General features: G+C 34.7%; 1 protein-coding gene and 2 long non-coding RNA genes across 6 annotated transcripts; all 3 read right to left on the bottom strand.

Moving 5' to 3' along the window:
• Nucleotides 1–1,051: 1,051 nt before the first annotated feature.
• Nucleotides 1,052–15,374, bottom strand: LOC111908583 (probable receptor-like protein kinase At5g18500). Its single transcript, XM_023904404.3, has 5 exons — nt 15,233–15,374; nt 2,475–3,382; nt 2,103–2,333; nt 1,544–2,008; nt 1,052–1,418 (listed from the first exon to the last, which is right to left on the bottom strand). Exons 2-5 carry the CDS (start codon nt 3,366–3,368, stop codon nt 1,167–1,169), a joined length of 1,842 nt encoding a protein of 613 aa, XP_023760172.1. The 5' UTR covers nt 3,369–3,382; nt 15,233–15,374; the 3' UTR covers nt 1,052–1,166.
• A 2,863-nt stretch (nt 15,375–18,237) lies between these two features.
• Nucleotides 18,238–21,240, bottom strand: LOC111908584 (uncharacterized). Of its 4 annotated transcripts, none has more exons than XR_006185422.2 (6): nt 21,105–21,240; nt 20,885–20,973; nt 20,696–20,740; nt 19,833–19,954; nt 18,621–19,547; nt 18,238–18,486 (listed from the first exon to the last, which is right to left on the bottom strand). It is a non-coding gene; the product is annotated as an uncharacterized LOC111908584 (long non-coding RNA). The 4 variants fall into 4 exon arrangements; XR_008225347.1 differs by having other exon boundaries at nt 18,238–19,049; nt 19,161–19,547; XR_008225346.1 differs by having other exon boundaries at nt 18,238–19,393; nt 19,486–19,547.
• Nucleotides 21,241–21,562: 322 nt separating this feature from the next.
• Nucleotides 21,563–23,171, bottom strand: LOC111908573 (uncharacterized). The gene is made up of 2 exons (XR_002855906.2): nt 22,757–23,171; nt 21,563–21,942 (listed from the first exon to the last, which is right to left on the bottom strand). It is a non-coding gene; the product is annotated as an uncharacterized LOC111908573 (long non-coding RNA).
• Between the last annotated feature and the right edge of the window lie 1,442 nt (nt 23,172–24,613).

Raw genomic sequence — 24,613 nt, 5'->3', positions numbered from 1 at the left:
ACCTTAGCCACATAGACGCCATCTTGACAGTTGTATGCCACTTAACCGCCTAAAGGTCCTAAGTAATTGAAAAAAAAACAGTGACTAAAAATGGACTAATCACAAATTTGGTTTACCTGAATGTGGCTTTAAACCCAAAGGTTCTTTTGATCAGTTTCAGTTGCAATCTTGTGGATTCGCAAACTGAAGCTGTAACTGATGTTGTTGAGGGTATTCTTGTCATTAATGGAAAAAGTTCAATTGCAAAGATTGACAGCGACTTTATTTGTGCTACTACGGATTGGTGGCCACTTGAGAAGTGTAATTATGGCATATGTAACCACCAGGTATTGCATAATTATTAAGTTTTAGGTTTATTTAATTTCCTTCTTTTTACCTTTTCCTAGATGGATACATACTCTAATGTATGTATGTTTATATTTGATTGAGTAAACTGCTGTCACTTTCTCATATAATGGTATATATGCTAGCAAAAGATTCTAAATTTTATTCTTGATGATCTTAAATTCTACTTTGAAAAGGGTATTTTGGGAAATACAAGAAATTATAAAGAAATTGATGTCATTTACCTAACAGATGGGTACGAGTTAGTTTTAAAATGGAGTGCAATTTTCCAATTTTGATCGGATAGGTTACAACTTGTATGGCTAATGTTTATCTTTGTGTGAGGTTTATTGCAACTGCCAAAATTATGAAAAGGTAAAGATAGGTCTTTACATTTTTGATTCCTTAGCTATTAAACTCCAACAAATATATTTTATGTTGATATTTTTCTTTTTCTTTGTGTGTGGTTTTTATAAGATTCAAAGGTTTATTTAGTGTTTTTTTTGTAGATAAACAAACTCTCATTGATTAAACCAAAAAAAATATTTGGGTAGTGAAACCAAAAAAAAAAAAAAAAAAAAAGAAAGTACAATGGCTTTTCTATTTTTGTAAATAAGTCTTCCAACCCATGCAGAGCGTGGGCCTCTTTACTAGTAATAATAATAAAAGAAAAAAAAATAAATAAAAAAATAAAAAAAAAACTTAGGCTTCTACATGACAAAGTCAATGTGAAAAGGATGCCAACATTTTATAGTAACAAATTAAAGGTGTGAAAGGATCCCAACATTTCATAGCTACAAAAGGTTTTTTATTCCTTACCCTTAGCATGACCTAGTAATTAGTTATATAGTAGCTCTCAAATATACACCAATGGCATCTATATAATAGCCACAACGGCCAAAAAATCCAGCAAATGAGTCTTTGCCCCATGGTACAGTGAAAGGGGTCCCTGTTACACTACCATAAGGTCCATGCGTTTTTTTGTTGGTGATGAATGTGAGTGACGATATTATCGTAATACCAGCATAGGTTCCCCTTGAGACACCAACTGTTCCCTCGATAGCAGTAATTTCCTCGTCCCACGTAAAAGTAACCTGAGCCACAAATCGAGAAATGGAAAAGGAAAAGTACAAGTCAACCAAAACAGCAAACAATATCAGGTTAAAAAAATAACAAATACAACGAAGCTCTAGACATATACGTTGAGTGAGATCGGTACCTTAGACTTTACGTCTCCACCTTTCCAACCACCAGCCTTGTTAGAAGTTTTCTCTTCTCCCCTAAATTCGGTAGTGAACATGAGAGAGTATATGAGATCCCCATGATCTATGGTTATCTTCTTCAGGTGATGATTTCTCTCCAGTTGGAAAGACCACTGGTTTTGGGGACCTCCAGGCGCTTTAATTCCCCAATATCCAACCTGTGTGATTTCGTCAGAAGAAGCCTTCATATAGACACCGATTCCATCAATATAGTAGCCTGCAAGGCCATAAAGTCCACCAAAATTTCCTTTGTCCAATGGAACAGAGAAAGGATTAGTTGTTACTCGACCAAAAGGTCCATGAGTCTTCTTGTTCGAAAGAAATGATAGTGATGAAATTACTGTGTAACCAGCATATTGCCCTGTTGATACCCCCACTGTTCCATTGATGCCAATGATTTCCTCATCATCTTCAAACATAACCTAGCCAAGTCCGACAATCATATTGTTAAAAAAAAAAAATAGTGCTTTTAACTCTTAATAATTAAATGTATAAAAAATTAGGGTTTGTTAAGACCTCAGAAACTGTTTCTCCACCATTCCAACCACCAGCCTTTTTGGAAGTGTACAAAATACCCTTTGATTCAGTAGTAAACATGAGAGAGTAAATTAAAACACCATGATCAATAGTTATCATCTTCAGTTTATGATCTCTTTTAAGCATGAACTCCCAAATATTTTGGGGACCTCCACTAGATTTAGTTCCCCATATTCCAACTCGAGCGAATTCTGCTGGTTTGAGAGAAGCCTTGCAAAAAAAGAAGATACAAAAGTACAGCTAATTACGTACCCAGAGTAAATTAAATATAACAATTGAAATATAAGTTATACGTTATATCGAACCATGTAGAACATAAATTAAGTATCCAACATAAGTAATTAAACTTACTTGAATTTTATATGCGTTCTCGAGTTTTTCAATGATCTGAGCCATTCTTGGACGTTCACTTCGATTTACCTTTAAGCATTGATATGCAATGGCTGCGAATGTGTTAAGCGAATTTAGACTCATTTGTTTCCTCAAATTAGGAAGAATGATATCATCCAATTTCTTCGTAGTATACATACGTTCAACCAATGGACCAAGAAAACCATATCCTTCTTCATATGCCAATCTTCCACACAGGATTTCAAATAGCACCACCCCAAACGAGTAAACGTCTGATTCCTTTGTTAGAACTCCAGTATGATGATACACCGGATCTAGATAGCCGTATGTGCCAGCAGCAGCGGTTACAAGAAAAGTGTATTGTATATTTGCGGGAGCTATTTTAGATAATCCAAAATCAGCTACCTTTGCTTCCCAGTTCTTGCTGATCAGGATGTTTGCACTCTTTATGTCTCGATGGATAATTCTATGTTGTTGTCCGACTTCATCATGAAGATAATTTAAGCCACGAGCAGCTCCAATGCTTATTTTCAGACGTTTAATCCAATTGAGGTCGATTGGGTTTCCTATATATTTGTCAAGGCTTCCATTAGTCTCACGTTCATAAACAAGTATTTTTTCCTTGTCGACGTCACAAAAACCAACCAGAGAGACGAGGTTTTTGTGTCTATAACAGGAAAGAGTTGTAATTTCCATCATGAATTCATGGTTTCCTTGTCCTGATTCAGGGTCTAACCGCTTCACAGCCACATCAATGACACCATCAGATAATTGGAGTACGCCCTTATAAACACTCCCAAATCCACCTTTGGCAATGAAATTTTCTTTGTTAAAGTTTTTGGTGGCTAGCTGTATATCTTTGAGCGTTATTTCCAAGTGTCTCACTTTTTCCATAACTAATAAAATATCTGCAAAAGTAAAGCCAAAATAGTATCTAGTAACTCAGATTTTGGTCGGTTGATGGACATTTCAAAGAATTTTTTGTTTTGCCACGTATGAATCGGTATTCAATGTGATATTCAATAAAAATCAAATTATAAGTTTTAATGAATAAATATGTATTTTTATCTATGCTTTGAAGTTAGATAATAAGATTCTTAGTAATCAAAATTAGAAAATAAATGATGATATTTGCACAAGTTAGTGTTTGATTGTGTTTTTATTGCTTTATCAATTGTGGAAATGTTGGAAAATTTATCAATATTTAATAAATCTATTAACAGGAATGGAACTATGCCCTCTTCGCATTCATCAAAATGACTATGTATTAATGTTACATTTGAGATCCCAATAATTATGTGATAACATTTTGACTCACATAAACCATCTCCAACTCACTTTCATTCTGTGATTCAGGGTCGTGGCCCGAAAGTTGATTGTGTAAAGTCTTTGGGCCTTAAGCAGGCAATGTTTAGACCTTTTGGAAAGAGGTAATGTTGGTTATGAGATCTAAACCTTTGAGTTGTGTTTTAGAGTCATAGGGTAAAACGGGAAAAGTCATACGACAGGTTCTTGCATGAAATATGGATTTTTGTTCGAGAAGTTTTTAGTCCAGGATATTTAGATAATATTGTAGAGCTCTTTAATACATTTACGTGGATATAAAGATTGTCGAAAACAAAGTTGGAACACACAAGTTATGATCGTTTGAAGTTAGGGTGGTTTTGGGTTGAGTCGCGTACACTGAGCGTACTCAACATATACGTTGGTCATTCTAGGGCATCCCTAGTATGTTGGGCATAAATTCAGTACGATGGGCATATGCGATCCATTTCCAAACCCTATTTTCATGGTTTGAACCCTATTTAAGCTCCTTAAGTCCCCCAAACCCATTCCATTCTCAGCCTCCACCTCTCCAACACCCTCTCTTGTAACCCTAAGCCTAGATTGAGCCTTGTAAGCAAAAAGAAGGTGCTTTTAAGTGTTTTAGAGTGTTCTCGGTGTGCCTTGGAGAAGAAGGAACTCATTGAAGAAGTGTTCGTTGCATTGGAGCTAGTAGATCCAAAATTTGTTCATCTTGATCTTTCTTCTAGAAGTATAAAGTTTGAATATTAATGATGAAATTGTTAGATATACCTAGTTTTGGGTGTTATGATATTTTGGTCACTTTAAGTGCATAATGTTTAGATCTTGAAAGTTTGTGACATTGTTATGGATAAAGTTATAAACTTTATCCATCTAAACACCATTTTGATTCAAATCTGAAGGTTGGAGACTTGTATTTAATGGATTAAGTTGAAAAATATGCACTTTTGGGTCCCTTTGAGACTTAAAGAAAAGATCTTGTTTGTTGGGATCGTTCTAATGGATAAAGTTGGAAACTTTATCCATTACGGAGCTATTATGAACCATAAAAATGTGATTTTGGCCCTTCTATCCCTTCCATACAAGAGTTATGATGTCTTATTGGGATAAGAACTTAGGGTTTTGGACATTAAGCAATTTATAGCCATGCAAAATCATAAAGTTGGAAACTTTATGACTTAGGACATCATTTTGGGTTTGGATCTGAGTTTTGGACGTAAGGGCTTAATGGTATAAGCTCTTAATGGAGTTTTAGGATTGGGTTATGTATGTTGGGCGTACCTGGAGGTATGATGTGCGTATGCGTTCAGCGCCCCGCTTTTGGTCAACATCAGAGTACTCTGAGTGTACTCTCTTGGTATGCAGGGCGTACTCCGTTGTATATCAGATCCTTATATGAGATATAATGAATCGAGTCTCATATGCTTCGAATATAGGATCAATTACATATGCTATAATATTCAATTATTCTAATTTTTCAAATGATCAAAGCATTATGAGAGAAAACAACTAGAAATTTTTGTTACTAAAGTTATTAAACAATTGTCAAGAACATTCTAAGGTTATACCAAAAGACTGGTTGCTTGAGGATTATTTAAAGTGTGTTTTCATTTTGGACGTACCATAGTAACATCATTATGGATTGAGATGGTTCTTGATCAATATTGATGGTTATATGGAAGTATGAAATTGTTTCCATAATGGGAGATACTTGAAAAATCTACATGTGAGTTGGAAACGTTAATGCAAGAGAAGTATTCAAGAAGTGTACCTTGAATTAGAACCTTCATTACCATGAAATTGTTTCTTGTAACAAAGTTTCAATGGTATATTCTGTAATATCAAAAAACTCAGCCTTTGAGACTTTGGAATCTTGATATCATAGTAGATTAATTCACTTTAAGTCAAAATTCCATCATATCTTGGATAGTGATAAGAATATGGAATTGTGAAATGAGCATCATTGGAATAATGTCCAGTTGATCTATTCATAAATGAAGGACCATAGAGAGACATAGTATGCATGTTCATAACATGGCATGACTGACATTTAATTCAAGTGGTTAGTTAATTACTTGAAACATTATACAATGAATAATGTCGTAATTGTTATGGTGATTAAATAATAGAGATTTATTTATTTTTAATAGGTTTAAGACCATAGTTAATTATTTATTATTGTGTTTCACTTTGCATGTTTACTTCCCGAATGATTTGATTATTCAAAATTCCACAGTCGCCCATACTTTCGGAAGTAAGTATTGAATTAAGGCTATCATGAATCGAATTGTATATTTGTTGGAATAGTGTCTAAGGCTGCAACTATATTAGGCAAGTATTTGACCCGATTGTGCATGGTCCTTTTGGGTTGCCTTCACCATAGCAACTTGATAGGATGATTTATTATGAGAGAATAAATATTATTAATATATTATGAGAATAATATAAGGAATAATAATATTGGTATTTGATTAATATAAGTCATAAATTAATTAGTATTAATTTGGTGACTTAAAGAGATTAATTAAATAAGAGGGTATAAACTGTCAATTGTTTGATAGTTACACTTTAGACTATAAATCCTTAAGGGATAGGGATTGGACGGATTCTAGAGCTTGGGATAGCTCAAAATCGTCTAAGGCTTATCTAAGGTAAGGATTTGGATTGCTTTAAGGAAAGGATTATCCAACTAGGGTTTAAGGTGAAACCCTTAAGGAGTCTACAAGTATAAATAGACCCTATGGCCAAGGGAAAATCGGCACCTCTTAAGAAGAAAGAAACCCTGGCCGAATTTCTTCCCTCTCCTCTCTCTCAAATCATTTTCTTTGCTATTTGGTGTTTGTAAGCCATTAGAGGAGTGAAAATTGTGACTCTAGAGCTCCAAGACAACAAGGTCAAAACAAGAGATTCAAAGGTAAACTTCTAGATCTGATTTTGTATTGTTTTATACCTAATTAGTCATTAGAAGTCTTGGATTCAAAGCATGTTTAATTAGAAAACCTAGATCCAAGCATTAGGGTTTTGCATGCGCACATAGGAAAGTTCTTATGGCTAAAACCCATCAGTGGTATCAGAGCCTAGATTGGTTTCTATTAAATTGTTGCTTGTTTGTTTGAATCTTGTTTGCAAATTTCGAATTTTGTGTTTCTGTGTCGTAAACTCGACGAGTCCCATGGTGGACTCGACGAGTTGGCCTGACTCGACGAGTCCAGTAGGGAACTCGATGAGTTCGAGCGTCAGAAAGGGCCAGATTCGGGATTTCTTCATATTTATCTTATGGAAACTTGCCTTTATCATATTAGATCAATCTTAATCCGATTTTCTGATATATATGACTATAATCTTGATCTAATTAAAGACATTTATCAACTAATAAAATATTTAATTTCCTTATGTGATAATTAATTATTTATTTTGATTAAATTGGTAATTATCTTGCAAGAAATCATTAAATAAATCAAATATGGATATTTATGGAATTAATTGTTAATTGAGATTATTTGTTATTTGATCCTCCGTGTTTTAAATGTTTAAAACTTATCCTCAAGTTTTGAAATTTATGTTTTGTGATTAAAAGTTTTAATTTAGACAATTTAAATTTCAAACCTAGATTTTTAAAAAGTTTAAAATACAACCCTATACTAATATAATATTACAAGATTTATATATATATATATATATATATATATATATATATATATATATATATGTATGTATAACTAAATGCTAGTCTTACCGTTAGTAGGCCTCATTCATGAAGCCGATGTATAAGGTGGGTATAAGGTTGCGGCCTATAAAATGGCGCTTAATGGGTGTACACTCACACCCAACGCTTGCTTGATCGGTGGAGGGTCGTTAGCCGAACGGGTAGGATAGGGCAACCCCATCCTCTCATTAAAAGTATAATATGAAATACAAAGTAACTACATATTTTTTAAAATTTTCCAATCTTAGTTACTTTAGGAAAAGTGAATTGATGCAATCCCATGAAATTACACTTTGTACCCTTGCTAAGAAGTTAGTGGAGCGTGTGTAGTTTACCGGCACACAAATTGGTTCTAAGCAAAGGTGGCGAATGGTGATTCATTGTTTATCATAGTTTGATGGAGCGTGTGTGGTTTACCGGCACATCGAATAGGTGATTGTTACAATGAAGGCACCATGTGAATTTGCATGGTAATTCACACCCGCTTTGTGATCCTCGGTATCCCAGTCACAAACAAGAGGGGCATATCGAGATTTAAACATGCCATTGAATAGTTTCAATGAATCTCATCCGAACCTAGGAATTCTCAATACATTTAGGACTTAAAGTTATGTTTTTATGGTGGAGAATTAGTGAATCGTCATTCACTTACCTTCATATTATTTGCATGTTGGATTACGGCATCCCTTTTCTAATATGTAAATATTGTTGTTGGATCCTAGCCCTAATTTTTCTTATTGGGTGATAATTAGGGATTCATATTCTAATTTATCTTTGTCCTTTCTATTTGTAGATGTCGAACGCAAACAACGTTGCTGCTAGTTCTTTCACATTGATGAGCCTTTGTCAAAAGGTCACTTTCGATGGGACGAACTTTAGCGAATGGATAAGATACATTCGCACCATTGCTCGCTATGAGGATAAGGAGTATGTCCTCGATGAGAAGCTCGAGAAAATTAACCCTGAAATCGCTACTCCGGCTGAAATGACCGCTTTTGAAATTCATGAGTGCGATGCAACGAAGGTACATTGCATCATGATAGCCACCATGAACTCCGAATTCCAAAAGTCCTATGAGGACATGTACCCGTACGAGATGCATCAAGACTTATTGGAGAGATACCACCAAAACGCGAGACAAGAGCGTTATGAGATTTTCACTAACATGATTTCCGCTAAGATGGGTCATGGAGAGTCTCTTACCGTGCACCTGCAAAAGATGCAAAGGTATTTCGACCGCCTTCGCAAGTTAAATGTTGACTTTGGGGAAGACTTGGCGATCGACATGGTGCTTCAATCTTTGCCTCCGAGCTACAATCAATTTAGGATGACCTACCACATGAACAAAGAGGAGGTCACCCTAAGCAAACTCCAAGGTCTCTTGAGGGTCGCTGAGAGCAACTTCAAGGACAAGTCTGTTGCACCAACTCCCAATCCGCCTGCTGCTCCTGTCTTGGCTATTGGACAAGAAAAGGGAAAGAAGAGGAAGGCTTCGTCTAAGAACTATCATAAGGTTAAAGCCCGAGATGGTGCCTCTTCTAGTGGGACCAAAGTTGATCCTGCTAAACCCTGCCCTAACCCGAAGGAGGCAGAGTGCCACCACTGCCACAAGATAGGACATTGGAAGAGAAGTTGCCCAGAGTACCTGCAAGCCATCAAGGAAGGAAAGATCAAGCCATCTTTCGCAGGTATATACACAATTAAATCTAACGATTCTAATCATGCTATTTCTTGGGTTCTTGATACCAGTTGTGGTTACCACATTTGCTCTAATGTGCAGGTACTAAGAAGAAGTAGGGATGTGGAGCAAGGAAGGATCAATCTAATCATGGGGAATAGAAGATCGTCGCATGTGACCAAGATTGGAGTGTATTCTTTAGTGCTTAGGAATAGTTTATGTTTAGATTTGAACAATTGTTGCTATTCGCCAGAAATGGCTAGAAACATCATTTCATTTCATGGTTTGTTTAGACAAGGTTTTAGATTTTCTTTTAATAATGAGAATGGTTCTATTTTAGCTTATCTAAATGGTGTCTTTTATTTTGAAGCTTTACCATGTAATAGAATATATGAAACTGTTATGATTGTTGATAACTTAGGAAATGATGTTTTGAACATAGATTCTTCCAATAGTATGGATAGAGCATCCTTATGGCATTGTCGTCTTGGACATGTCAACAAGAAACGCATAGCCCAACTCCAAAAGGATGGAGTGTTGGAGTCATTCGAACTTAGGGAAGATGACACGTGCGAGTCTTGTTTACTTGGAAAGATGACTAAGTCACCCTTCACAAGTACGTATGAAAGGGGTGAGGGTCTATTGGACCTAATACATACCGATGTATGTGGACCGTTTAGATCAACCACGAAGGATGGGAACCGCTTCTACGTGACTTTTACCGATGACTATAGTAGATATGGGTATATCTATTTAATCAAGAAAAAGTCAGAAACTTTTGAAAAGTTCAAAGAGTTCAAGAATGAAGTGGAGAATCAATTGGGCAGGTTAATCAAGATGCTTCGATCCGATCGAGGAGGAGAGTACCTAAGTCTTGAATTCCACGATTATCTCAAGGAGTGTGGAATAGTTTCACAATTGACGCCACCTAGGACACCACAATTGAATGGTGTGGCAGAAAGGCATAATCGAACCTTATTGGATATGGTTCGCTCTATGATGAGTCGTGCTTCACTACCTATCTCTTTCTGGGGGTATGCCTTAGAGATTATCGCCCATATCCTTAATCGAGTCCCTACTAAGAAGGTTGCCAAAACACCTCACGAGATGTGGACAGGGAAAGCTCCCTCGTTGGCACATATCAAGGTTTGGGGTTGCGAGGCTTTCGTAAGACAAGATACTCACGACAAGCTCGAACCTCGAAGTGAGCGATGTATTTTCATCAGCTACCCGCAGAAATCCTTTGGATATCTCTTCTATAGACCGAAGGACAATGTTGTCTTCGTTGCGAGGAGAGGGGTTTTCCGAGAGCGAGAACTCATAAGCCAAGGAGACAGTGGGAGGCAAATTGAGCTTGAAGAGATTCAAGAGTCGATAGATGAAGGAACCTCTACCGCTGGCACTCAACCCGAGGAGGAAACTCCGGTTGAACCGATTGACGAGTCCTTACCTCTTAGACGTTCCGATAGAGTTAGAGTTCAACCCCAGTTTTATGGTTTTCATATTACTACCGAAGGGGACACGTATATTAGTGATGGTACACTGATAAACCTTGATGAACCTAATAGCTATAAGGAAGCCATGGCAGGCCCGGAGTCTGCAAAATGGAAAGAGGCAATGGATAGCAAGATCCAATCCATGAATGATAACCAAGTTTGGAATTTGGTTGATAATGTGCCCGGACGTAAGACCGTTGGGTGCAAATGGATCTTCAAGAAGAAGACCAACGTGGATGGAAACATACACACATATAAAGCGCGATTGGTCGCGAAGGGCTTTACTCAAACTCCCGGAGTTGACTATGATGAGACCTTCTCACCAGTTGCGAAGATAAAATCTATTAGAGTGATGCTAGCGATTGCCGCATTTCATGATTATGAGATTTGGCAAATGGATGTCAAGACCGCTTTCCTTAATGGTAAGTTGGCTGAGGATGTTTACATGGCTCAGCCAGAGGGGTTTGTGGATCCGAAGCATCCGAATAGAGTGTGTAAGCTTGAGAAGTCCATTTATGGACTTAAGCAAGCGTCTCGCAGATGGAATCTTTGCTTCGATGAGAAACTCAAAGAGTTTGGATTTGTACGAAGCGAAGATGAATCATGTGTATATGTCAAAGCCAGTGGGAGTATAGTAAGCTTCCTCGTTCTATATGTCGATGACATATTGCTCATAGGAAACGACATCCTGACTCTGCAGGAGGTTAAGTCCTGGCTCGGGAAGTGCTTCGCTATGAAGAACCTCGGAGAGGCTTCTTACATTTTGGGAATAAGGATAGTGAGAGAAAGAAGTAAGAGACTAATAGGACTTAGTCAGAACACTTACTTAGAGAAGGTACTAAAATGTTTTAGTATGGAAAACTCGAAGAAGGGAGAATTACCGATACAAAGTAATGCCAAGTTGAGTAAGACTCAATGTCCGAGTACCGAGGCTGAAATAGCAGAAATGAGTCGAGTACCATACGCTTCCGCAGTTGGCTCAATCATGTACGCTATGACTTGTACTCGCCCTGATGTAGCCTTTGCTTTGAGCATGGTTAGCAGATATCAAGGGAATCCTGGCAGAGCCCATTGGATTGCGGTGAAGAATATTCTTAAGTACCTTCAGAGGACGAAGGAATGGTTCTTAGTCCTCGGAGGGAGTGATGACTTGAAGGTGAGAGGGTATAGTGACGCTAGCTTTCAGACCGACAGGGACAACTACCGTTCGCAGTCGAGCTGGGTCTTTACCCTGAATGGAGGAGCAATGACATGGAAAAGTTCCAAGCAGGAAACGGTAGCTGATTCAACGTGCGAATCAGAGTACATTGCAACGAGCGAAGCGTCGAAGCAAGCAATATGGTTGAAGAACTTCATCGGTGATCTTGGAGTTGTACCCGCCATAAAGGAACCCATGGAGATTTTCTGTGATAATGAAGGAGCGGTTGCCTTGACCAAGGAACCGAGAGATCATGGTAGATCACGACACATCGACAGAAAATACCACTTTATTAGACATCGTGTAGAAGAAGGACAAATTGTAGTGAAGAGGATATCATCAGAAGATATTGCTTTTACCTTCTTAGGATAAAAGTTACAGATAAACTTCGACTTATATGCATTTACTTATTCATTAATCAACTATACACAACAATGCATTTTATAACATCGAGTTACTGATGCGTTTTCGCATCATCAATGTACAACCAATTAACAAATAACAAACCATATATCTAGGTTTTAAGACTATATGATATTATCGTCTTGCGATCACCCTTTTATATCATATTCCATAAGGTGATTCTAGCAAGCGCGGGTTTATTCCAATGCTCAAAACCAGTTCATAAGCACTCATGAACGTCGCAACAATCTTTTGCCATGTCTAATACCATTTAGACAATCTACGCTCCAATTCACGACAATCTTCATTCATATCTACTTCCAACATATGAACGATTGTGGACAATTTGAATAATTCGATTATTCTTAACAAATTCAATTATTCTGGAAGTCAAAACATGCAAAATGAAACAATAGTTAAACAATTAACATAAGACAGTAACATTACTCATAAATAAAACTCCTTTATTTAATCTTCAAATGTTAAAAACATGCTAGGAGTATTGGGCTGAAGGATGATATTAGCATAGATTAGATAGTATTAGAAACGTGTAATAGACAAATGTAATTAATTGAAGGGTACATATAAAATTAGCCTAACACAACTATTGAAAAAAGTTACTATTTTTATTCTAAATAAAAGACAAAAATAAGATAAATTTATAAATTTAGGCAAAAAAAACACTTTTTCAAAAAATATTCAGCCGATGAAATAGCATATGACTAGACCCCATCCGCTACTTGAAATCCTCTTGCTACAAAACCATGTTTTGGATTGTGATTGTGGCCTAATTTTTCGGTTCATAGCCCAAAAATAATGAGTGTATATAAAAGATATGATTTTATATTTTTCTACTAAAATTGCAGGTGGAGCGTATGCGACTACCCTAAAAAATTCATGTTTTTTCCCAATAAAATACTATGAAATCTGACATTTTTAATTATGAATTCGTACAATTATAGTGGATTATAATCATTATATATATATATATATATATATATATATATATATATATATATATATAAATATATATATATATATATATATATATATATATATATATATATATATATATATATTATAACACCTGTGTCAGGTACGAGCTAATTTATTAAACTTTGAATTTCATTCTTGGGTGGCCACAACGTAGTGGATCTTTATTCTTGGGTGGCCATTACGTGATAGGTGATTTTAATGAAACCCTAGATTTCCGGGTTGGACCTCTATATAAAGGAATGAAGAGGATAGGGTTTACACACTCTGAGCCTCCATCAGCCTCCTAAAGCTATAAAGAAAAACCTAACATATTTCCTCCATCATTGAAGCCCCTTTTGGTGTTCTTGGAAGTTTGGAAGAGAGAAAGAAGAGAAGGAAGTTAAGATCCGGCAAACAGGTCTCCATTCTTCACCCTAGCATTTTTCTGGACCTTTGTAATTGTCCAAGACTAGGTTTTTTTTATTATGCTAGATTGCTAGATCTTGAGTTTTAGCCTTTAATCTTCTTGTTCTTGATAGTTGGAAGGTAAGACTTCATAAATGTTGCAACTTTATGAATCTTTTTAACATTTAGTATGATTGTGGGTTTGGATCTAAAGTGTAAAGTTTTTGAGCCATGCATGTGATTTTTTATCAAAAATCCATATTTTTGACCCATTATGGCTTCAAGACATGCGTTAGACATGCATGTCTATAAAGCACCCATCTTTATGCTAGATCTGGTATTAGAAACTCTTATGGAGTGGGTGGGTAAATGACCTTTTCGAAATAAGGGCTTAATGGTTAAGACATTATGGTATTTAACCTTATTTGGCTCTAGGGTTTGGGATTTTGTCATTTAGGGTGGTTCTAATGGATAAAGTTGGAAACTTTATCCTTTTAGACCATGTTTCAGAAAGATATGAGCTTCGGAGCTCTTGAAACCAAAGAAAATGGCTTAACCCATTAAGTTGTTGGAAATCTAGTGTGCACAACATGGCCTTAGGTCACCACGACGTGATGACTGAGGAATGCCCGTCTATTGATCGTATGAGGGTCACGGCGTGGCAAAGGAAGGCCACAACATAGTGGTTAACTACAATCAACATTGACTGTTGACACCAGGGATTAAGTGAAGACCAAAAGGATTATACATATACCATAGTGGAAAGAGGCTGGGAGCAGCAACGAATACAGGAGATAGGCTAAGTTAAGGATGGCGACAGTAACAACATAAATCCAAAGGTCAATGTCGACATTTATACATCTTGAAGCTCCAAATACATAAACGTGTAATTTTTTACTTTTAGGATTTTTTTTTCATACTTTGTATTACTTTTCAAATGCAAAAGATCAAAAATTTAAAACATATTGTATCTATTATCTATAAAAGAATTTATTTATTTTTGTTAAAACCCATTGTTGTCTATTATTTTGGTTTCTTTTTATCATAACTTTTTTGGTTAAAATACATATTAACTTTGTAAAACATTTGTTTTTAACAACATATCTATTCAATCAATATTTCCAATTAGATTTGAACCACGACCTTAAAAAGAAATGAAGTCCACAAGACTAGAAGTCTTTGATGTTGTAAAACCTATTAGATCCCGACAGTAAATCTATTAAAAGATATACTAATGACACCTTAAACACAAGACAGCCCGGGAAGACAATACCTTCTTTCATATGTTTCTACAAATAAATTATTGTAAATAAAACAAAATACTTTTTGTTGTAAGTTGGGGAGAATTATCCAATAATGGATATGAGTGTAAATAACAAAAATTAAAGAAGAACTGAAGAACAAACCAAAGAAAGAAAGATGAATTTAAACATGAACTATTGTAGATTTGTAGGTAAAAGATTCATTATCGATCAAAAGCACCTAATGAGTATCAAGAAGAACTCATTAATATATCTAAACACAAATACTTAAATAAAAAATTAAAACAGAGAAACTGACTTCAAGAGAAAATTAATTGTAGATGTATCTTACCTATCAATGGTAGAAATGCTGGCTGAAAGAGTGAATTATAAATTTCGTCTCTGCACCTGAAGCTAATTTTTCTCACCCCTAAATGCTGCAAACATGAAGCTCATTGCAATATATTCTACCATTCCATATATATTTCGAGAATTTTACAAAATTTCACAATTGGTCCCTATGTTTCTAAAAAGTGACAGATTAAAAACCACTTTCAAAAACGTTTTAAATATGGACATATAATTGAAAAACGTGCACTTTTGGTCATTTTTTTAGCGTTCCGTCCAAATGGAGTTGTTATTTCTTTAAGAAAATGACCAATATATCCTTGTTAAGCACAAAGACAATTTCTGAAAGATATTTCCTTGAAATCTAAACAATACCCAGATCTCATGTATTCATGTGTACTTTTTCAAGAAATCTAACAAAACTCAGATCTTCATGTGTTGTGTGTTCATGTTCAGAAACTCATCGAAGGTTCTAGTTCTTGCTCTTGTTCTTGATGAACATGATTTACCTTGAAACTCATAAAATTGTTCAAGATGAAAATGATTTGCCAAGAAACTCCACTGTTCTCTCGATAAACAAACCCCAGAAATCAGCTGATGAACAAACCCTAGAAATTGGCTGATGAATATGAACACGTTTTTTTATTCAGGAACAAACCCTTAAAATCGATCATGTTCTCTCTTCTCTTGATACACAAACCCTAGAAATCGACTGATGAAGATCACCGGAAGATCAAGAGCACGTTTTGATTCAGGAAAAAGAGCCTATAAATCCTTCATCTTATCTCTTCCCCTTAAAAAAGCTGACCAGAAATCGATTCAGGAACACGTTTTTTAATTTCATATATGATTTCATTTAGAATGCAAGCTCTAGAACACATTTTTTTAGTGTACATACTTGTCCAACTTTAGAGTTGCATACAATAATAAAGAATTCAAATCCTACCATCTTGGGTAGAAGAGGAGAACGTATAGAGGTGTGCGAGTGTTTGGTTTTATAAAAGGATAACCAGGTCAATTTATATATAATTAAACTATGTTTATTAACAGAATGTTAAAAGGACCAAAGTTTCAACTTTTTGAAACCAAAAGTCCATTTTCGAATCGTTTTGGAAAGTTTCCTCAACTTGGCATTTTATTAAATACTGACATGACTGATTTCTGAAATTTTGTCTGTTTAGGAGACTATAACACAAAAGTAAGGAGACTCTAACCAAAAGTCAATTTTTGAAAAATCAAATATATTAGGAACATTTTTATTAAAAATTACCTATAATAAATTATTTATAATTTATTTTGCTGAAAATAATACAAATCTAACCAATAAAAAAATCTAAAAAAATCAAATAGGATGTCTATACCGAAAAAAAAAAAAAAAAAGTTTTTAGTCAATTCCTATCTTTTTAACGGTTTTAATCCCAAATTTAAGAAACATGTCGTTTTGGTTTTTGGAAAATAAAAAAGAAAAGAATCGACACATCTCTCTCACACATACAAACACAACCACATATTTATAAGGATACAAACACAATCATTTGTTTAACACATAAACACCCAAAATCTCCAATTCATGTCCGATGAGCTCTGGTTCTCTTCCTTCTATCCCTCTTCCCTAGAGTTCACCATCCTAATTTCACCACCACCATCGCCACCATCATCCATCTCCACCACCCTCACCTCATTTTTTACGACAATCAACCCCCACCATCGACGTTGCTGACAACTAAATCTCACTACAACCCATCGTTTGGCCCTGATTTCTGAGAAGCATCCTCCAATATGAATCGTAGGAAGAACTTAGCCAATGGAGTTGGTGGAGAACTCAATTTCGATGGCACCCCCACCTCCCCTTCCGATGAACCGGAAAAAAGGGAGTTGGAGTTAACAGAAGAAACTTTTATAAAGGTATTGTTGAAACCGATGATATAGGGTTCAATTGGGTTTAAAAAGAAAAGGTGTAGAAGGTAAGGGAGGTATACGCCAGTGAACAAACTTTTTTGAGTTTGTGATGTTTTTTCAAGTCATCAAGTTTGATCTTTTAGCATTTGGTTTTTATTTACCGAATCATGATGTTTTTAATCACCATCATCCTACATGGTTTGATTTCAAGTATCGATTATGGTTTTAATTTATGGCTTTGATTTCAGGCGGAGAAGGGCGTCAATGATTTTAGCTTAACTTTAGTATTTTTTTGGAATTTTCATTTCATATTGAGTTCAAGTTTTGTTTCTAGGCTATATGTGAGGAATACAAGGGTAAATGGAAAGAAAAGTGAAAGAAAGGAAAAGAAGATACTGAAATGAAAGAAAGGAGAAAGAAGAAACAGAGAGGGATCGATATCAATAGTGAGTGCAAGCTTCAATTTCAGCTTGACTTCCAATGAGAGAGAGAGGATGGCATCTGTGGGGGTAGACCTATTTCTTTTTTCTTTTTCTTTTTTAATTATAAATTTAATGTTAAGAAAATGCTAAAATAATATAAACTATGCGGGGAGACCCGCGTTGCGGGGTCATGAACGACAATTTTTTCCGTTGTTTGTTCTTTGTAAATGTTATTTGATCAACTATTCATTTATAGTTTGAGTATTGTTATGGGGTAGTAATATTGTTTCGTCATAGATAATTTTTTTGTTATCGGATAAGCTGTTTATTGAAATATATATACTTCATGGGTTTATCATTTGGTTGATGGGATCGAACTGGAGAGCTGGATTCCACGGATCAAATACTTAATGAGTTTTTCCTCATTAAGTGTTGTCTAAGTATAACATTGGCTAGCTCAAAAAACATTTGATAAAATGACAACACAAGTATCAAATAAAAGCAAAGTCACCACAACAAAAATATAAATGAGCTTATCCGAAAGGAAAACCAAGCAAATGCTATAAGTGATGCATTGTTGTGGAAAACAACCACCAACACACATATATGTGATCATTGCTAAACCACCAACAAAAATATTAGCATAAGAAAATAATCATCCGTAAGGAAACAAAATAGAAAAAAAAAATTAAGGTAATCACCAAAAAATCAAAGCAAATTTTATAAATGATACATTGTTGTGATATAATAACAGTGTGCAGGGGAAATTTGGTCCTAAAACTGTAAAGAAATTAATTTTATTTGAAAACTCATTCCATTCTTAAAGGCGGAACCAAACATGGTCCAATTCCATTTTGACTTCATGTCTTCCACATGGTCCTTTATACCTGTAGGCACCACCCAGTTGGTTTTTGGACTTTCATGCGTTCTCTTCTATCTAAAAGATAGCTAAGGCAATAACAATACACATAAAAGTAAATTAGTTAGTTAAATGGTTATTGGGTGAAACCGGCCATTTTTTGCTAATGTTGTTGGTTTCCTTGTTAAAAATGCATATAACCACAAGGATACATGATGAAGATCCACCCTTAAGAAGCTGTCATATTTGAGTCATCCGACAGCGATGTCAGCAAGTTGATCGATTGTGAAATGTGATAATCAATATTTATTGTTGAGCTTATTTTCTAATAAAAAGTTGTAGAAGCTGAACTTGTACTTGATCTATACAATGCTTCATACCTTGAGATTTGGGAGTTCTCTAGTAATGAATATATCGCCTCTTATTTAAGAAAACATGTGTTAAGAGGTCAACAGTTGTACACTGTAATCAAAGCTTTTACCAAGAATAGACAATTTCAAGAACTGAACTCACACTTCCAAGTTTATTATCTTATGAATAATTCCTTTCCTAAAAGATGAGAAATAGTTTATAGGATTTTGTGGATTCCAATGTAATTTAATTCCATATGTAAGATTGGAGTGGAATTGAATGCATGAAATCTGGAAAAATAAGTAAGTATCGAGTAAGAATTACTATGCGTCAAGTGTAACAATGTCTTTCTCGCCTCCAGGAACTTCATGTTCCATTGACATTATTTTCTCACGGAGTACCTGTGTGGGTGGTTAACTGCAACAGATGTGCGGTGAATATGGTGGAATAGTATTCCGCCTATGCCGCCACCCGTGTCGCCTGTCAGCACTAAAGTAGTGTATTAAGCATACCAGGTGAATGAACAATGGTATGGTGAATTGATCATCTCTAGCAACCAACAATTGAAATTTCAACCTGAAACACCATCTATCAGTAGGACCATTGCATGTAATACAAATCAGACTAAATCCTCCTGTAACAAACCACAAAAAACAAATGAAGAGATGATGATTGATGATTGATGACAAATGAATCAGAATCATAATAAGAGAAACCGTATATCACTTGCAACAACATTCGACCCGTGTTTCATCTCTGTTGCAGTTCTTCCTAAGCTTTCCCATTACCTGATGAAAATTGGAAGATGATGAAGATGTAAATAAGACTGAAGGTAGTTCGGAAAGCAGATCCGAACTGAAAGAGTCTGATAAAGTTTATATTATGACATGCACTTCCATTCAAAACATGCTCTAAATATCTTAACACCACCTCCTTCTATTCAATGACAGGAATCAAAGATAGAATGGAATGATTCATTCCTGAGAGAATGTATTTTGTTAATTTTTATTATTTAGCAAAAATGTGTTTTTTTATATTTTATTATGGAATGGAATAGAATTTTTTTATATTACCCATTTTCATTTGTATATAAAAAAGAGTTGGATAGAACTTCTTCTGTAGAAACGACTTGAATGATTCCAATGTTAACTGAATCATATTATCCAACTGGTGACACTCTCTGCTTCGCATGTGTCTGTCGAATCAAAATTATAAAATCAAATTATTAGACTCATGTAGATCTAATATAAAAAGTAAATAGGCAACAGTTTTCTCCATTAAACATTACTATTCAAAAAAAGATACTATTGATAGGAAGACAAAAACAGTCGAAGTTTATTTCAAGTAATTTACTAAACATTGTTTTTTATTTTAACACTCCTACCATTTGACAAACAAAAAGGGTAATTATCTTGTAAGATAATATCAATATGATCTAACTATTTGAAGTAGTTATCCAACCTAATTCCATGATCAGTTTTCTAATTATTCCACATCTATATGGCTTGGTCTTCACTTATCCTACATACATATTCTTAATCTTGTATCCTTAAGATAAATAAATAAGATAGGCAGACTACATATACCTTTATGATAGGATGCTATTTAATTACATTTCTGGTCCAACTTTAAGAAATGCTTAATTACATAAACAATCAATTGAAGGGAAAGATAAAAAAGGGGAATTGTACCAAAAAAGGGACCACAAATACTCCTACATGTTTATGAAGAACATCGAGCTGCACCTTTTTTATAACCAAAAAGGTCACATAAAGCAACCCATATCTCCACTTGAAATATTAACAAAATGTTTTGGAAATGAGTGTGAACTAAATGTCTAGATGTATATGTATTACACCAAAAACACACATAAAAATATAGTTTAGAAGAAGTTAAATATTTGCTAAAACAAACCATAAGAGGAAATAATTTATACCCCGTTTGGCAACAAACATATCCGTTTTGCCTGTCTTGGATGCATCTGTAAATTGACCAAGAAAAACAGCCATTTATTATAGAACAGAGAAAGATTCAATTGCCAACCCTCTCTTTAGAAAACTGTTTTACTACTTATGAAACACAAAACAACATAATCTTTATGACCCAAGAAGCCCAAATAAATTACCTCTCTTAATAAACCTAAATCCCTTTTCATCCTCAATTTATGAATCTTCAATAACCAATTTCACAAGGTAATGACCTGGTTGAATAGATCTGCCACAGAAATCAAACAAAGACAATATACGGTCATTAAAAACAAACAAACATTTCATCGAACACCTTATCTATGTACAATATACACTTTTCCAAAAGTACAAATAGAGAGACGCAGAGAAGGCGACTACAGGTGATGATGATGCAGACGATTTCGGCCACACAGATTTGTAAACAAGAGAAGATCCAACAACTGACTGCGCCATTTTCGGTTTAGTTAGAGGGTGTTTGGTTTACTTTTGTCGGGCAAAAAAAAAAGGACTTTTGGAAAAGTTATATTTTGGAAAAGTCAAAAGTTAAAGTGTTTGATTTAACTTTTATATGTAAAATGACAAAAAAGGACATGTTTACATATTTACATTGATTTACTAATTTACATATATTATTTTATATAAAAAAATTTTAACACATATTATAATTTTATAAACATTTTATTAGAAAATATAAAATATAAATTTATTTTAAAATATTTCTAATTTTTTAGATTATACCATGAAAATATTAAAATTAGTACGTTCATACAAATTGTAAATAATTTATAAGAGGACTTTTTGTATTAGACCATGACAATATTAGAATTACGTTCATATAAATGTAAAATATAAATTACGTTCATACAAATTAAAATATTTCTAATTTTTTGGATTAGACCATGACAATATTAAAATTACGTTCATACAAATTGTAAATAATTCATAAAAAAATATCATAGATAATATTACATTCATCTACGTAATGTGATTATATCTTGTGCAATAATATCCCGTCTCGCTGCCATATATAAATCATCATTGCTCGTGCGACGTGTACTTGGACCTTCTTCATAAACATCACTATTGGTATCACCTCGTACGGGATTGTAGGATTCATAAACACCATGAAGCTACGATTATCCCACCCAAATTTTGGTTTTTTCATTTTTAAAGATGTTTCACAATCACCAATTGTAGTATTGTTTTCATCCATTATCTGTGAATACATATAGTATTAACATTTAAGCAACAAACCAATTTCATTAACCTTTCTAAATGATTTCATTAGTTTATCAAAATTCTAATTAAAACAGAAAAAATAGATTATCACAACATATCAATTTCACAGCATTCAACAATATACAATGATAATACTTTGTTAATGATCTTAGTTAACATTATTTTTATCAAATATTGCATTTTTTTTAAACAACAAATATGTCAAAACCCTTAACTTACCATGGGTTTTCGGAACAAATATGTCAAAACAGTAATCTGTTAGCACAAACATAATCCATGAACAAAAAATTTCATCAGCTTGATATTTCATCAATTTCACTAATTGTTAATTCATTTTTCATAAAGTTCACAAAATAATCACTATTTGACAGCATATTTCAGAAATCAAGAATAACAAATCACTATTTTAGATGCTAGAGAGAAGAACAATTCAAGGAAATTTTGAAATCGGTAGGAGCACATTTCACAGCAAATCAATTTCACAGCATATCAATTGTTTCAGAGGCTAGAGAGAAGAACAGTTCATGGAAAATTTGGAAATCAATTTCACAGCATATCAATTATTTCACAGCACATCATTTTCACAGCAAATCAATTACATATAATATCAATTTCAGAAATCTAAAATCAAATGGAAATCGGAAATCAAATGTAACATCAGAAATCGGAAATCAAATGTAACATCATAGATCGGAAATCAAATGGAAATCGGAAATAGATAGGAAGAGATTGCAACATCTGAGATCGGAAATCACATCTGAGATCGGAAATTGTAATGAAAAGAAACAAACCTGATCGCGGGGTTGCAGATCGCCCGGTGTCGCCGGTGTTGCAGGTCGCCGGCGTCGCCGGTTTGTTGCAAGTCGAGTCGCGAAAAGCTAAGTTGCGTCACCGGTTTGTTGCAGATCGAGACGCGTCGCCGGCGGAGAGAACAAGAAGAGAGATTCGTATCTGTGAATGTGAACTGGGAATGACGTTAATTAGGGTGGACAAGGGTATATTGGTAATTTCTAATTTTTAGTTGGTGAAAAGTTAGAAAAAGTCAGGAATACGTGACTTTTCAAAAAGACTGAAAATACACTATAGAAAAAGTCATTTTCAAAAGTCAGTTTTACCTTACCAAACATCTTTTTAGACTTTTTATAAAAGATAAAGAAAAAGTCATTTGAAAAGGCAAACCAAACACCCTCTTAGACTCTTGAAATGTTAAATACCAAAAAAAAAAAACAATAATCGAAATTAAATGTAAAATGCGTAAATATAGCCATACCTGCTTCCGTTTATGAGGGTAGATAACGGTTCAGTAAGCCCCGATTTCCTATTGACCGAGAGAGCGGTGACAAACAGAAAAGACGAACACGTTTAATCAATTTGGGTAATGCTTACCAGCATGGAAATTCGTGTGCGGCTCACCATCGGTAACATACTGTCCGACCACGTACCTCATCATCAGGGGTGGTGTGAAGCGGGGGGACATGCAAGAGAGAAGGGATAAGGGGTATGAGTTTGATGTAGAAGAAACGGAGTGCCTAAAAGTGAAGTGGGAAAGAAATGTATGTATGTTATTGGAGAATAAAACGGTGAACAAAAAGAAAGAGACACGTAGATCTTTGCCATTTGCGTTCATCAGAGGTCGGAGGTGGATATTAGCGAAAGCAAGTGATGGTGGATATAAGAGAAAATGGGTCACCGTCTGGATTTAGGGTGAGAGAGAGAGAGAGAGAGGAGAAGAGGAGCGGAACATAATCGGTGAGAGGTGGTGGAATTGGAGACTGATCGTCTCCAAAAGACCGAAACAAATAGAAAGCTGTGGAAGCAAGCGTATGTGATTGGGCGAGGGAACAATGATGGGGCGGTTACCATGGAGGTATGGTGTTTGATGCTCATCTGAAATTTTGAAGAAATCAAAGGTGACAGGGATGGAGTTGGAATCGAAAGATATTGGATAAGGAGGCGGTGAAAAGGATCCGTAATATTGGATAAGGAGCGGTGAAAAGGATCTTAAGATGATAAACCAAACTATAATCAACACGTGTATACTAAATATTTTCCATAAAATACCCAGATACAAAAACAAAATGGAAACAACACATCCAAGGGCCATTCTTGCCAAACAGCTGCCAACTTTACTATTCAAAAAGATTGTCATCTTTAATATATATATATATATATATATATATATATATATATATATATATATATATATATGAATTTGAAATTGAAATTGAAAGGGTAAGACGATCTTTCTTAAAGTAATTTAGGACCATTTTTTAAAGTAATTTAGGACCAAAATTACAGAAATTTTAAAATTTTAATCTTTCCATGCAGGTTGAAATTTTTTAGGATCACATCTAATTTTTTTTGCAAAACACATAGACCAATTCTACGGTTTGTGTAGCGTAAAGCGTAAATTATTGAAGAAAAAAAGATGACCATAATAGATTTTAAGAGTAAATTACAAGAATAGTCCCTATGGTTTTGGGGTAATTTGTACGTTTGATCTCTAACTTTTTTTTTTTACATGGGAGGTCCTTACTATTTGTTTTTGTTACGCGTTTGGTCCCTACTGTTTGTTTTTGTTACGTGCTTGGTCCCTGCATTACCTAAAAAGACTATTATTTATATAAGGGAAAATGGTGGGGTAAATA

This window comes from Lactuca sativa, chromosome 8, assembly GCF_002870075.4.
Source record: "Lactuca sativa cultivar Salinas chromosome 8, Lsat_Salinas_v11, whole genome shotgun sequence".
Classification (NCBI taxonomy): Eukaryota; Viridiplantae; Streptophyta; class Magnoliopsida; order Asterales; family Asteraceae; genus Lactuca; species Lactuca sativa.
The sequence above is the reverse complement of the archived record's forward strand: the minus strand, read 5'-3'. Positions and strand labels throughout refer to the sequence as shown.